The sequence below is a fragment of the Triturus cristatus genome, chromosome 8 (assembly GCF_964204655.1).
Source record: "Triturus cristatus chromosome 8, aTriCri1.1, whole genome shotgun sequence".
In the NCBI taxonomy this organism is placed as follows: domain Eukaryota; kingdom Metazoa; phylum Chordata; class Amphibia; order Caudata; family Salamandridae; genus Triturus; species Triturus cristatus.
Window position 1 is genome coordinate 747,292,188 of NC_140591.1, and position 17,072 is coordinate 747,309,259.

The 17,072-nt window shown below is 38.8% G+C and overlaps 1 protein-coding gene across 1 annotated transcript in view; it reads left to right on the top strand.

Moving 5' to 3' along the window:
* Positions 1–17,072, top strand: part of LOC146805016 (acetylserotonin O-methyltransferase-like) — a 498,405-nt gene that overhangs the window by 261,520 nt on the left and 219,813 nt on the right. The window contains exon 4 of the mRNA XM_085620449.1: positions 4,361–4,429. Coding sequence (XP_085476575.1) covers positions 4,361–4,429 — 69 coding nt within the window. The remainder of the gene's footprint in view (positions 1–4,360; positions 4,430–17,072) is intronic.

The window sequence follows — 17,072 nt, forward strand, 5'->3', positions numbered from 1 at the left end:
GGGTACTACTCATAAGGGGAAATTGAAGTACCTAGTCCCTCTTCTATGGAAGAAGGCAGTTATCCCATAGATTCCTTTGGGCCTTTCCTTTTTGACTATTTACCTTCCCACTTATCTAGCACATTCCAAATCCAAATGTTGTGAATAAATTCCCAAATTTGCAGTTTTATCTTTGGTATTCCTGTACACTCTAGGTCCTTATCAATAAAACAGAGTCAGTGTCTTTTCTGTAAGGCTTTAGTCCTATCCAGATCTACCTCACATTTCTGAGCTGATTCAGATGATTTATCAAAGGCTTGCCTCGTCCATCTGGTAACATCCTTACTCATAAACAACAGTGCATTTTTTTGTTAAGTGTCTAGTTGGGGCCACTCAAACTTCCATTTATCATTTCATCTAATTCTAGTTTCAATTTGGCCACATCCACCAAGCTTTCCCTCAATGATAACTGAATCATTCCTTAACTCAAGTCTGAGCTATCACTTTCATTCAATGTGTCGTTGAGAACCTTCAAACATTTCTTTATTTCCTGAACGCTAAGACTAGGCCACACCCCAGGAACTCTGGGTACTGCCCTCTGTTTGGGAGTGCTACTATGTGCATCTAGGGGTGGACAACAGGTGAGTGTTTCTGTATCTGGTAATTCCAGGAATGACCTTAAAGGTCCAAATCCAGTCTTTATCATTGTTGGACCTGCACTCAGACGACAAGGGGAACTGACATTAATTGGAATTAAGGGAACAAATCCTCCCGTGTTTGAATTTGTAGGAGCTTTCTTTGGTGCCTTTAACAGCCAAATAGTGTGTTAGGTTTCCTGCCAAACAAAGGTTTGTATATAGGAACCACAGGGCCACTGGTAACCAAGACAGTGAGAGAATCTGTAGCATTAGCAGCAGAGGAGGTACCAGCAGCACAAATCCCTGGATTCCCTTCCTTCGGTATTTGATTCATATTCACAGTGGAGGTTCCCTTTTTTATTAGTGCTCACATTTATCGGTGCAGTATCCTCTCCAGAATTTCCTTTAGCATGATAGCCTCCACCTCCCACTAATTGGGTCATATTAGATGGAGATGGGTGTTCTGACAACAACACATTTAAAAGACTATTGCTAGAATCACTGTCACTGTGTTTACTTCTCTCATCTGGTTCCTTTGACTTGTCTCTTTTCTATTTTGTGTTCTCCTTCTTTTCTCAAATTCTTCAGCTGTTAATGCAGGGTCCAATTTTACTCCCTCCATCATGTCAATTCTCCACTTCTTCTGTTCTGCATTCCACCTGTGCTGCCTTTCTAGCTCTTCCCTGATACCTTTACTTCTTTTTGGCTTGAGCCACAGGCTCCCAAGCATTGAGCGCTTCAAGCTGTGGAGGTCTAGGTTGTGGTTTTATCTCATATAATATCCTCCTCATCTTTTCAATGATTCTCACATTGAACATACCATAGCATGGACATGCCAGTGCACCTTTTTTCTCTGTGATCTTGTGTCATTGTTTAAGTCAAACACCCCACATTTATTGCCATATAATGACTCAGAATATCTTCAGGTGATACCTCTTCTCCCTCTCTAACAGGTATTGTCACATCTCCCATTCACAAATCTCGTATAACTTAAAAACATTTAGTGTTCCAACAAATGTCAGTAATCACAAATAGAATTTTGTTTCAGAGCAGGAAATAATGGTTTTACTCACAATTCCCATGCAGAGTCAATGACCATTACCAGTGCAACACTCTATTACAAGGGTCTTTAAACTGGGGGTAGAGCCCCCCTAAGGGGGCCTCAAGTGATCCCGAAGGGGAGCCAGGCTCTGGCCAAAAGAAACATTGTACTGATAACAGTGCTTTGTTTTAAGCTGAAAAATTTGAGCTGCTCTGAAATGGGCCATCACTAACATCTTTTGCTATGTATATCCTGGCTCGGAGAAGCTGTCTAAAGGGAAGATACTCCACATATTCATCAGACTCCCCACCCCTACTTCTAATAGTCACACTGTGGATACTTGTGCGTGTTAGCAAGGCTTGCCGGACCAGAATAGTATGTTTGGCAAGCATGTCTTTGATTGCATTTTTAAAACAGTAACAGAACATAACTGCAGTGTTTAAATATGAATAGACATATTTAATCATTGCCAATTGAATAAAATATTTGTGAAAAATTCTGAGGGGGGCCCGATTACTTGTTGTTTTCCACTGGGGGGGGTGTGGCATTAAAAAATGTGAAGACCACTGCTCTTTGATGTAGACAACCAATAACAGTGCAGCTTTACACCAACCAACCAATCTCATTGCAGCACACAGTAACATCAATATCGCTCCTTACAGCAGTGCACCCTATTTCTCATGAACGTACTCTTCTCAGCGCTATGCAGACAAAACAAATACAAAGCAATTGCAACAAATAACGTTGTCTGCTCACTAAAGAAATCAACAATATTCAATCAATTTTCGACCTACTCCAACACACTGGAATAAGACCTCGACCTATAGGGAGTCACCCCAAATAGTACAGCGTTCTTTGGCACAAAGGGCCCACCATACCAACCACACCTTTCTTTCACACACAAAGATAAATGCTCCTAACTCAATTGTGTTGTCAACGACGTCTCACGACAAGCATCACAAAAATTAGCAGACATTGACAATACAGTGCCTTCTACACTTTTTAATATTGTCCTAGGATCTTAGGCCATGTCGGACCCAAAACCACTTCAAGTTCTCCACAATAAGTGCCACATTTGCACGACATTCCAAACATCTCCACGAAACATCACACAATCTCCACAAAAACTGCAACCAATCATAAGCCATTAAAATGCTCGACACTATAAATATTCACACCTCCGTTGTTACAACTCTTTCTCGAACTGCTGGAACTCTGCCTATCCTCCAGACAGAAACATGGGCTCTACGGCTGGGATTGGATCTGAACTATTCTAACTAAATGTATTCTATCCTCGTTTTGCTACCATCTGCCAAAGCACTGAGCCTAGTATCCAAATTTTCTTTTTAGATGCTTGAAAAATAAAGAGGAGTTCACGTCATCCCAAAGTTCGATTTACAGTGTCGCACATTTGACCGCACAGTGAGGACCCAAAAGTCAATAAATGGGATTGAATGTTGTGTTATTACAAATTCAAAGCCAAACTGATTTATTCAAGTCTCAATAATATGGTGTAAAAATACAGCATCACTACTGGCAATTCAAATCATCGAAAAGAGTTTAGTCTCAAAAGCCTAAAATATACAAGGAATTCGGTAACCGCAAAGCAGAAAATAAGGAACAAAATCTGGTGATCAGCGTATGACTTTTGGTCCTCTTGCCTATACATCAATAAATCTGAATTACCGAAACTGCCAGAACTAAGCAGTATTAATTAGGAAACCCGAATTAGATCCAGTTAAGCAAGAAGGTGTCAGCATTCTCCCAGATTGGGAGTATTGCATAGCATAATGCCATACAACAGGAATGTAGCAAAGAGGTTTGTACCCCTCCGAGTCTAAAAGGAATCTAACTAAAGCTAAAGTGTGACCACCAATTAAACTTCCACAGAACATTTGAGAATCTCAGGTCATGTGTCCCAGTACTTTTCCACCTTCTCACAGTAACACTTGACAACCTTATTCAATACTCCCATCTCATAGTCTGAAAATCAGGACGTCTTTGGATTCCCCGTCTCTAGATATGACATGAATAGGGGTCTTCGCTTTGTTTGTTAGCACATCTTGTGTTTGCCAAGAGTTCTCCACCTGAGCCTCACTATCTCTCATACATAATATGCCTTTTACTAACTATGAGATCATATGAACACACCTTCAAAAAAAAAGAAAACATTGCAACCCAAGCAACCTTTCATTAAACATTAGAGTCCAAATTCTTGAGGCTTTTGGTCAAGTTAACGTAGCAAAACACTTCAATACACATTCACATGCATGATTATGGATATATATATGATATTAACATGAACACAGGATACTATTCAAATGAGTTGCAACTGCAATTCGGTACCACTATAAAGAAAACATTAGTACACCCCTTACATTAAAGATATTAAAGCACATACATTTATGGTACTTTATGAACATATATATGGCATAGTCAAAACGTGAAAGGATAGTGCCAAAATGATGATGCTCCAAACTATTCAAGTGCTTGGTGGATTAAAACAAGGAAAATAAAATATGTACTTAGCTGATTTACTTAGACACAATGCAATTTATTTAGCATGCCAATGACCAGTAACAATGCAAATTTTTCATCCTAATTTTTTGCTTAATTAAATATGACTACGTATGAACATGTGAGGAAATTGAGGTCTGGACGAAGATAACTGTGTAAACCTTTGGTTATATTTGTCTCACAGGGAGGGGACAACTCAGGATGAAAGAGCATTTGGGATATCAAGAGAATCTCCGTATGAAGCGATTTACAGGTATTGCTAATTGCATTTTAATTGTAATGGGAAAAAAGGAATAGCACTAAAAGTGATCTCAAAGATCTGCAATATGTTACTTGTGCATAATTGTGTTTCTCTCGATCTCCTTTATAACAAGTGTGTGTGTTTCATTTTAATATCATATTTCTGTGTGGTTTAACTCAGTACCTGTCTGTTACAATTTCATCATATTAGCTATGCAATGATAGATTCACACAGCTATTTGAAAATCTAAATTGAAACTCAGGGTTCAAATGTTTGTTTTTCAATTATAAATTCACACTATGTAGTCACAAAAAGAGCATTTGCACTCGTACTGGTGTGTACTCACATATATTGTGACAGAAGTATAGTGTAAATTTATATAGAGTAAACTTGCTTCCGGTCATGGAATGTGGGTTCCAGTGTGGCTATGCCTTCAAAAGTTAGTGAACAGCTACAAACTCAGAATCTGATTCACAAAGATAAAGTTAGACCAAAAGTTTAACTTTAGACCTGAAGTCTCGGTTTAGACCCAGAGTCTAACTGTATACCTGATGTCTAATTTGACACCTGAAGTTTAAGTTTAGACCTGAAGACTAAGTTTAAACCAACATTCTAACGGCCTGATTGCAAGTTTGGAGGTCCATAGAATCCCCAAACTCATGGTGGAGGTGCGGTGGTGGTCGGGGACTGCTGCACCAGCGGTCTGACCACCGTATTATGAGTACAGTGGTTGGACCCCTAGAGAACTGCTGTAACCGCCAGGGATCTGCGATCGTTGGTGGTGACTCGGTGGTCTGAGGCTACAATATGCTGCTACGGTACCACCAATCATAATATGCGTTTCCTCACTGGCCTCCTTTTGATGGCAGGGAGCCCGCCATGAAGTGGGTGATGGTGAAGACACCTATGGGCCCTAATGGGGCCCATGGTACCTGGTGGTGCATGCAGAGGGGCCCCTGTATATCTGCACCCCGGTTCCTGCACAGCATGAACTTTACAGTCAATGTAGTACTGGAACGCGCTGTGCTATCCAACGGCGCGGCCTTTCCAAGGCTCTCCTATGAGCCTTTGAAAGGCAGTGCCGTGGGCCACCAGCCACAGGAACATCTGCCCAGATTACAACTTGAAATCCAGCGGGTGGGAAGCGGCGGAATGTGGCGGTATGAGAGTGTGGCAGTGGCCAAAGTCATCATCAGGCCCTAAATTTAGACAAAAGGTCTAACTTAGCCCAATAGTCTAAGTTACTTTTCAGTATTCACAATAGTAAGTTACTACTAGTAACTTTACTACTAGTCATTTTAATAGTAGGAAGTTTAGTTGTAGTAAACGTATTAAAAGCAACTTACCTTTGTGAATGACGAAAAGTAGTAAAGTTAGACTTTTGATCTAAGTTTGGCTTTAAGTCTAAACTTAGACTTCCAATGTCAAGTAAGACTTCAGATATACTGTTAGACTTTAGATCTACACTTAGGCTTCAGGTCTAAATTAAGACTTAGGTCTAACTGTACCTTTGTGAACTAGGTCTCATTTTGCTAGTATTTACATTTGCAAGGCAAAGTCAGGCCCTGGAAATTGTTGCTGATATAACCCTAGGACAGTAGGAGTAAATCTCCATGCTACATTAGAATCGGAAGGAGCACCAGATTTGGTAAGGTGGCACAGGAAGGAGTTTTTCCACAGGTCAAACAAAAAGTAAAAATGTAACCGAGCACAAATGCTAAAATGTAAATATACATCATGTGCATTTAAACGTGTCACAATGTGACTTCTCTTGGCAATCTGCAATAGTCTCATCATTCCAGGAGTATGAATGGAATGTTGCAGCAAATAAAAACAGAATGCTAAATGTATTTCAAACGTGGAGCTAAAACTACAGGAGTAAAATTACAACTTTTGTGAATCAGGCTCAAAGCTTTGTTAGAGGATGCAGAAAACAACATTGATAAAGTTATAGCATGAAAGGCTATTTATAATTCATCCTAACAAAGTATCTTCCTACCACCCAAAATCGTGTGTCTGCAGCTACATAGAAAGGAATATAACAGGATGAAGTGCAGCAATCGTAATGATAATTACTTCTAGAATGCTATTAGAAAATGCTGGTTGTAGCAAGCAGTTGTTTAGAAAACCTCTTCTGAAGGTTTAGCTTAGCCCCTTCATTGCAAGGTGTTCTCCTCTCCACTGCCTTCTCATGACCTCCCAGGGGCAGACCCCTTTTTTGATGTTTGGGCATTGCTCACTGAAACCTTCATAACGTTTTCCAAAATATGTGTCTTTTTTCCTTGGAAATATAAAGGAGCACAGAGTTTGTGGATTGAACTGCTGGAGGGAACTGAGAAAATATTTGAAATACTGCAAAACATTTTTGGGAGAAGTGGCAAAAAGGACTGTCCAGGAAAGTATGTTTTTGGGGTAAAATGTACATCAACAAAAGGTTCCCTGTGTTAACATCACCATCCTCTCTGTTTTTAAGAGCCACCAAACTTGTAAAAGAAATGCATTTTTTACCACAGTTTGTTTTCACATTTTTCTAAGTAGTAGTCCATTGTTCCTATTTTTTGTGGTTTCAACCTACTAGCAGTTTGTGGTGGAAACAGGTGTAAAAACCAATAGATGAACCTGGAAGACGGTAAATTTATGAATGCTGAGTTCAGCGAGGGGTCATTTGCGTAGAATACATACTGGTGTCTCTAAGAAAGCACACATTGAAAAAGTTGGAAGAAATAATAATAATTGATGACAGCATTTTCTTTCTCTTCTTGTATTTTTTGACACCATCAGAAGCAAGTTAGTTCTATTGAGTACTGTACTTGCCACTTTTCATCTTAACTTGCTGAAAGTCTGACCAAAAGCCAAATAGTATTGGTCAAAATCAGCATAGTATAGTGTAATCATTGGACATACTCGAATTTCTTGTGTTGTTAAGCCATCCATTATACCATAGCCACAAACTGACCACATTAATTTTGTTACCGCTGAAACAGTTGATGTTTTTTTTTGTGTATAGGCTATCTCCACTAGCCATTTGTTGAATGAGAGTGGGTGTGAATGGAGCCAGTTTATACATATTTCCCTTTTGGTCAAATCAATCTTTGTGACAGTTTAGTATGAAGGTTCAACTGAATGTCCGTTCTAAAAACAATTACATTGTGGCTTATCTTTTTTATTTTCTATTCCACTGTCAGGCTTTTGGATACAATATTACTCATGTGCACTCAAAACCACTTGAGCGATTGGCAGGTTGCAAATGTGTTCTACATCAGTGTCGACCCTCCCACATCTTATGTGGTGAGGTCTTTTATTTTTCACAAATTGTGCTAGTTTCTGTGGGGTGAATTTGAACCTGTGTAGGGTATAAAAGTGTTTTTTCTTTATGGTAGAAGGTTTAACTGTGGAATAAAAAAGTCTCATAGACACTTGCCATGTATTTTTTTAGCTCTGGCGTAGGTAAGTATCCTTCCCAGATGTCCCAGTTCATCTTCATCTTCGTATCTTCTGCCTTCAGTAGCTCCCAATACCAATCTGAGACTTCTTTCTGTTAAGACTCGGGGGCAGATTTATGAGATTAGTGGATAGGGCAGCCCAGCAAGTCACCTTGCGGCGCTGCTCCGAATCACTGGGAAAGGGCAGGAATGCACAGCATTTAATACAACGCATTCCTGTCCTTTCGCCCTCCCGCTGGTGCCGTTTTGGCAGCCTAGTACCAACACACTGGTGCAAGGGTGTCTCCAAAGCATGCAGATTATTTTTTCACCAAAGCAATCCTGAGAGGCTTTTTCCTCTTTCTATGTGTGCTGCAGAATGCAGCACACGCAGAAAGATGAAAAAACGAGGAGAATTTAAGTGTTTTCTCCTCGTTACGCCTCACCTGGGGGAGGCGTAAGATTTAGGCACATTCCTAGTTTTACAAGTCCATGCAAATCTGGGAATGTGTCAAAAACTATGGGAGTTGCGCTGGAACACCCACGGCAACGCCCATGGAAAGCCTCCCTCAAGCAGAGTAAGGCAATGCTGGGATTTCCGCTGCGTTGCCTTACTCCACATTTATAAAGCCAGTCAAAGCCAAGCAAATTGACTTTGCATAGCTTCATAAATTTGGTTAAGAGGCTTCCATCACACACGTACCACTTCGCATGGTACAAATGTGTCCCAAGTCCCTTATAAATATGCCCATGGAGGTCTGGACCTGCTCTTTATAATCCCAACTTTTTTCCAAACACTAATTTCTCGATGTGCATCATGATGTGAGTGGTAGCTACTTAAAACTGGATACAATTCCCTTTTTATTATCACACAGTATCAAGTCCTGCCCTTTCAGGTGTTGTCAGCAATATCTTATGCTTGCATCTTTCAGAGGGAGATATAGAGTATCTAACATAAAACCCAGAGTGCCTGGTGAGTTCACTATTTGCAAGTGTCAATTTATTCAAGAGAGAAGGCTTCCATATCTCCATTCCCTGAAACAGTGTATGTAGCCAAGTTACAACTGAAAATTACCACTGCCAAAAAAGAGAATTCCAGCACCTCACATGGCCTACGTCTGGTACTACAAAACCCTCCAATAGAAAATATTTGAGTCAAAGGCTTAAAATGGAACCCCATAGGAAATAAAGTTAAATTCAATATATTTGTTTCTTAAGACAGTTAATTAAACCATATATGAATTAATACTTATTGGTTCAAATTCAATTAATACATTTTCCAGAAAATTCATATTAAAATACCACATGATATAAATCTACTAGATAACAACTGTCTATAAAGAGAAAAGTCATTAAAATACGAGATAAGGGGGACCCCCCTTTTACAGGTATGTATAAAATATAGTATTAGCAGCTTGAATTGTTTAGTAAGTTAAAACTGTTGGAATTATAAAGAGCATACTATAGCATTGACAAGTCCATCTTACACTAAAGGGGTCGCTGGGATCAACTGTTCTCATGCTGCTGTTAGTGAGTAATGAGGCCCAAACTCTGTTTCATGTTAATACCCCGTATGTTGTAGAGACCTCCATCATTTTATTTTTCACAGTACCCATGAACTTTACAAACCACACAGTCAGTGGTAGGTGTGCCATCGGAAAACATGCAATCATTGCCTGTCTGGATGAGAGATGCCCCAGAGTTTTAAAAAGTGTTTTCAGGAGGTCACGTCTCTCTTGTAATAGGGCTGGGCACAGACAAGCTATATAAGTAACTGATTATTGTAGGTGTTAGAGAGTCTACATGATTTTGACATGGTGGTCAGTAGGCTTTTTTTAATGCATTTGAGTATTGGCTATCCACCCATTCATAAGTACAAAACAAACTTTAAAAGTGTACAACTCAGAACTGAGTGGGGGCTGAACTTCGTATATTCATTTAGGATCATCTAAGGCATGTGTACATCTTGACAGCAACTGTTTATCATCTACCCATGACTGTAGCCTAATGTTTTTGGTTATCAATCTTTTTTAACATCGAGAAGGACAATTGAATAGACCACAAATTCTCAATATTCAATTCGGTGAGGAAACTTATGAGGTAAGACCATACAGCAGACATTTTACCTGGAATTGAAATTTACAACCATAATTGTTGTTCGGAAGTGTTCTCCTTGACTGCTCCTAGTTTGAAACAGGTTTCCACAAATCATCCTTGACTTTCCATAATAGGCCAAATCCCAGCCATATCTGGGCTGGGGAACTGTACTTTTGAAGCTGGAAGAATCATCTATAAATGTTGGTAACCCGTTGATCCAATCGTGTGGTTTCTCTTCTCAACATTGTTTCTGGCCCATATGCAATGGTTGGTAATCATTTGGCACATATAACTTTTATCATTGGGTCTAGTGTAGGCCTCCAGGTAAATTGATAGTTTGCTGGACTTTTGGCCATGGCCCTTCGTAGACAAGATCAATGATTGCCCTCCACCAGGAGTTTGGAATTTGTTGATTTACTACCCAGCAGTTGAATAGAGGGGTTATTATATCTGCCCAGAATTGTGGATTAGATTTGAAAAAGTGCTGCAGCAACCCATTTGGTCCTTGGGCAACATTGTTGCGTGTCTTCCTATGGACCTCAGTGTTCTAATAAAAAAGAGATCTACTTGAGTAAACGCTCTAAGGACACAGTTCTTTTCTAGTCATCTGAATTCTCTTTTTGGGCTTCATCATCCCCTTGTGTTTATTAATGAGGTAAGTCACCCAATCCTGCTTCAAGATGCTCACATTGTTTAATGCATGATTTCCTTTTTCCTAATTATTCACGATGCCCCAGAATGTTTTTGGGTTCCTGACATTACTGGCATGGAACAGTCTAATCCAGAACTTTTCATTTTCGTTGCAGCTGGCTTCCCAAGTCTGCTTTTTATATTCTTTTCTTAAGATTTTAATTGAGGCACACAGGGTGTCATCCCATGGGATATGCTTCCAGAGTCGTAGGCATTTAAGTTTATTTTTTTGTAAACCAACTGGGTTAATGTTTCTTAACAGTCAGGGTATGTGTCCACTTTGATTTAAATGTTGAGTCATTTTCCAAACTTTTGATTGCTGTCTCCCATATGTTTATCAGGCAGTCCAAACTAACAGGCACAGTATCCAGACATTTTTTGCTGGTTTCCAAAATGCCATCAGCTATCTGACCATTCTAATTCTGTCTTTTTAGATTGTGGGCATTTGTTATTTTTTCTGAAAGCTTTAACTTTGCGTTGGAGCTTCCTGTGCTGTCTAGCTTTAAGAGCTGTGCAAAATGGTAACTTTCTGGGCGCTGGTCAACCTTTAACTCCTTTAACCATTTTTAGAAATGGGGGCCCTCTAGTTGCCAGTGGTATACACCCTGTTGGTTCACTGACACAACATGAATGCCAAAAATATTGATTTAAAAATTATTGATGAAAAATATAGATTGCAAAAATATTGACTACCCATACTTAAACAGGTAAGTTCAAAAATATCAAAAAGAATATATAGATGTAAAAAATATAGTTGTACAAAATATCGATTTTTATATATATAAAAATAAAATCTTAAATCTTAAATATATTGAATAATAAAATTATTTTTAACAAAATTATTTATATTTAATATACATTTTAACAAAATATAACAAATAAACTCAATTAAAAAGGGTAAACACACAAACATAATAATTAATATATATATTTACTTTAAAACAATTAACTATTAATTTTAATTTATTTTATGATTTTAAAAATATATAAAAATATACCAATATATATATAGGATAACAAAGCACATTGATACATTTATTAAATCATCTATTTATTTGAATTTAAAATTAATGGTTTTAAAATGAATGATTTTAAAATGAATGCATTCATGCCATAATTCAAATCAATAATATGATGTAAATGCAGTTAATAGGCATTAACAGATGAACTTGTTAAAATATGTCCAAAGATATTTCTCAGAGTATATGTTATGTATTAAATCCATGTAGTCTGTTTTCCATGTTTAGAAGGTACATTTCACTTTAAAAATCACCGATTCGCTGCAGCAACTTGTCATGTGATCAAGGCCGATGAGGCCGAAACGCGTAATAGCGGTTTGCTCGAGTGAATAAACATCAGCCCTGAATCTTGGGTCTATGTCCGTTTTCTTTTTTTTCTCCCAACAAAGGAGTTTGCAAGCAGATCGGGTGAATATATATATCATATATCATGTGATCAAGGCCCTTGATTGGCCGAAACGCGTCATGGTGGACATTGTGGTGGCAATAAATTAAATATTTGCAGTTATTTTGGGTCCACGCTAGTTTTTTCTGGAGGAGAAGCAGAAGTGGATACAAGTGTCTTCATTACCTACTGTCAGCCGGTAGTTAGGACCTATTTTCCATAGGAAATCCGCAACATTCTATTCCCAATAAGTCTGGCGCCGGTTGACGAATCCTTGCGAAATTTTCCAAACTCTGGCCAGCTCCGCTCCGCTCCTACCCTGAAAGTTTTGTGGTGATTCGTCAAGCGGGGGCCGAGAAAAAAGGGGGGTCCCAAAACACGTTTTCTACATGCAATTTCCCATAGGATCTGTTGTCGCAGCTACAGCCCGAACCGCTGAACGGAATGACACCAAATTTGGCAAAGAGGTAGTCCTCAGTTCAGACTCGTGCCTTTTGCATAAATGGTGTGAATCCGTTTAGTAGTTCCTGAGAAAATTAGAGTTAAAAGTACATAAATATCTATGGCCGGGGAGGATCCGCGGACCCTACCAGCACCGTAAGCGCACCTTCCCCGAACCATGCGCGCACCCTCCCGATCGCGCGCTGAATACTAATTGGCTGTCGAGTGTGTGTCTACATTCAAAACCAGGAACTGTTGGCGGCCATTTTCTGCCTCGGTAGAAGCCTGAAGAAGCAAGGGGAATAAGTGTGTAAAACATATAAAGGGGACTGAGTGGAAATACTCTGACCCTCTAGAGGTGCTGGGGTCCCCTTTTAAAAAAAAAAAAAAAACGGTGAAATGCGCGCATCCTATCGCGTTTTGTGCGCGGATCCACGGAATTTTTTTTAAAAAAAAGACAAGAAATCATTGGTTGTATGACTACTTTCTACACTGAAAGGTAGGGTGTATATTTCAGTTTTTTAAAGGTATGATTCTTATTGGTTGACAAAAACAGATTGTAAGGAACATTATATATGATAAACTGATATGTTGAAAAGTCAAGCACACTTCCTGTCTTGTTTAGCAACATTGTGTGCTGAACTTGTGTCCTGTGTGCTCAGTGCAGTGTTCCATGAGCTGTTTCTATGGTAACAGGTAGAAGGCAGATTGGGGGAAGGGTTGACATATATTTCAGTTGGAAAGGGTTGAAATGTTTAACCAATAGAAATGTGTGTTTGCTTTTGAGTTTATGTGTGAAGGATTGTGATTTGATGTTTACATGTATATGTGTGGAAAATGAAAGGGAAACTTTTCCATTCTTTGTTTTTGCTGAGAGGTGCACAGTGCAGAGATTCTGTAAAAGAAAATATGGTGAGTGACTGATATACTTCTTAATCTACAAAACAACTTGAAAGGTGAGTTATTTAATTGTGAGGGGATGTATGTAGACTATTTTGATTTTAATCAGACTAATGTTTTTCTCCTGCTAAAGTGTAGGGAGTACTTTTTTTCTCTACAATCTTATTGACAGTGTGTATGCTGTACAAACCATTCTGTGATAACCATTTGTGTTTTTCATGTGCTTGCAGACAGATAACTGTGCTGTTTTTATATTTTGGTAGAATTAGAAACCAATCATTGTTTATGAATTTGTGAAATGAGTTATGTTATGTTTCTATACTAAAATGTAGTACTTTTTCTAGATGAAGAAATGTGTTTTGGTATAGTGCAGGGGATAGTGTTATTTGTCTAGAATCACACAGTGAGTATGTGTGCATTTGGGAACCACTGTGAGAGAAGCATTTGGTAACATCGTGTATTTGCTGACAGATAACTGTTTTAAAACCTGTCATGTTGTCAAGTTTTAGTAGCATTAGAAGCCAGTGTTTGCTTATGCATTGATAAAATAAGTCATGCTTTGAGACTAATGTGCTGTACTTTAATATGTAGATTGTGTGTAGTCTCCTTACCCCTTGCACAGTAGTGAATGAGTTTTGGTAAGCTGCTAGGGATAGTGTTGCTTGTCTAGAATCACACTGTGAGTCTGTGTGCATTTGGGAACCACTGTGAGAGAAGTATGTGGTAATATCGTGTATTTGCTGACAGATAACTATTTTAAAACCTGTCTTGTTGTCAAGTGTTAGTAGCATTAGAAGGCAGTTTTTGCTTATGCTTTGATTAAATGAGTCAGGCTTTGACACAAAAGTGCAGTCCTGAAATGTGTAGATTGTGTGCAGTTCCCTTTCAAATTGCACTGTAGTGAATGAGTTTTGGTAAACTCCTAGGGATAGAGGTGCTTGTCTAGAATCACACTGTGAGTCTGTGTGCATTTGGGAACCACTGTGAGAGAAGCATTTGGTAACATTGTGTATTTTTTAGCTGATAACTCTTTTAAAACCTGTCATGTTGTCAAGTTTTAGTAGCATTAGAAGCCAGTCTTTGCTTATGCGTTGATTAAATGAGTCATGCTTTGACACTAATGTCCTGTACTTAAATATGTAGATTGTGTGCAGTACCATTACCTCTTCTAGACTAGTGAATGAGTTTTGGTAAACTGCTAGGGATAGTGTTGCTTGTCTAAAATCACACTGTGAGTCTTTGTACATTTGGGTAAGGATTGTGAGAGAAGCATTTGGTAACATAGTGTATTTGATGACAGATAACTGTTTTAAAATCGGTCATGTTGTCAAGTTTTAGTAGCTTTAGAAGCTATTCTTTGCTTTTGCATTGATAAAATGAGTCAGGGTTTGACACTAAAGTGCAGTACCATGTAGTATTCTCTTCACTGTGCCAGAACTGAAAATTTAAAAGTTTTACCCAGGCACTAAGCTAGCAGTAGTCTGATGATTTAGTCAGTTTCCAAGTACTCATGTTGTGAACCATACATTACCACATAGATTGTTTCAAATGTCTATGTAGTATGCATGCAGTCTTCTAACATACTATACACTTGTCTTTCACATTTTCAATTCCCTAGTCAGTATCCATACAGTCCAGCAAACATCCTGTCACTCCCTTTGCACTCCTCTAGTGACCCATTCAGTACCAAGTACTAATCCATTCCCTGTGCGAAAAGCCTACCACTTATAAATTCACCTAGGCATTCTCCTTTCTGTACTCTAATCATTCAGTCAGTACCCAAGTAGTCATGCAGGGAGACAGGCCTTAGCACATGGACTGCTTTAAATGCCTATGCAGTATGGATGCAGTCCTCTAATCACCTACACATTTGTCTTTCACACCTTCAATTCCCTAGTTAGTATTCATACACTTCTAGCAAACACCCTGTCACTCACCCAGTGTGTCTCCTTATAGTACTGTAATCATTTAGTCAGTTAGCATGTAGTCTTTTAGTGAGGTAGGCTTTAGGGCATGTGCTGAGAGACGTATGTGGTAATATTGTGTATTTGCTGACAGATAACTTTTAAAACCTGTCTTGTTGTCAAGTTTTAGTAGCATTAGAAGGCAGTTTTTGCTTATGCTTTGATTAAATGAGTCAGGCTTTGACATAAAAGTGCAGTCCTGAAATATGTAGATTGTGTGCAGTTCCCTTACCACTTGCACTGTAGTGAATGAGTTTTGGTAAACTCCTAGGGATAGTGGTGCTTGTCTAGAATCACACTGTGAGTTAGTGTGTATTTGGGAATCACTGTGAGAGAAGCATTTGGTAACATCGTGTATTTTCTGACAGATAACTGTTTTTTAAACCTGTCATGTTGTCAGGTTTTAGTAGAATTAGAAGCCAGTTTTTGATTATGCTTTTATTACATGAGTCAGGATTTGACAGAAAAGTGCAGTCCTGAAATATGTAGATTGTGTGCAGTTCCCTTATCAGTTCCACAGTATTGAATGGTTTTTGGTGAAGTCCTAGGTATAGTGGTTGTTGTCTAGAATCACACTGTGAGTCTGTGTGCATTTGGGAACCACTGTGAGAGAAGCATTTGGTAACATTGTGTATTTTTTAGCAGATAACTCTTTTAAAACCTGTCATGTTGTCAAGTTTTAGTAGAATTAGAAGCCAGTCTTTGCTTATGCGTTGATTAAACAAGTCATGCTTTGACACTAATGTGCTGTACTTAAATATGTAGACTGTGTGCAGTACCATTACCTCTTCTAGACTAGTGAATGAGTTTTGGTAAACTGCTAGGGATAGTGTTGCTTGTCTAAAATCACACTGTGAGTCTGTGTACATTTGGGTAAGGATTGTGAGAGAAGCATTTGGTAACATAGTGTATTTGATGACAGATAACTGTTTTAAAATTGGTCATGTTGTCAAGTTTTAGTAGCTTTAGAAGCTATTCTTTGCTTATGCATTGATAAAATGAGTCAGGGTTTGACACTAAAGTGCAGTACCATGTACTATTCTCTTCACTGTGCCAGAACTGAAAATTTAAAAGTTGTACCCAGGCACTAACCGAGCAGTAGTCTGATGATTTAGTCAGTTTCCAAGTACTCATGTTGTGAACCATACATTATCACATAGATTGTTTCAAATGTCTATGCAGTTTGCATGCAGTCTTCTAACATACTATACACTTGTCTTTCACATTTTAAATTCGCTAGTCAGTATCCATACACTTCCAGGAAACTCCCTGTAACTTCCTTTGCAGACCTCTAGTGACCCATTCAGCATAATGTACTAATCCATTCACTGTGCCAAAACCCAAACACTTATAAATTCACCAAGATACTATCTTTGGAGTACTCTAATCATTCAGTCAGTGCCTAAGTATTCATGCACTGAGCCAGGCCTTAGCACATGGACTGCTTCAAACCCCTATCCACTATGTATGCAGTCTGCTAACCACCTATACACTTGTCTTTCACACTTTCAATTCCCTAGTCAGTATCCATACAGTCCAGCAAACATCCTGTCACTCCCTTTGCACTCCTCTAGTGACCCATTCAGTACCAAGTACTAATCCATTCCCTGTGCGAAAAGCCTACCACTTATAAATTCACCTAGGCACTCTCCTTGCTGTACTCTAATCATTCAGTCAGTACCCAAGTAGTCATGCAGTGAGCCAGGCCTTAGCACATGGACTGATTTAAATGCCTAA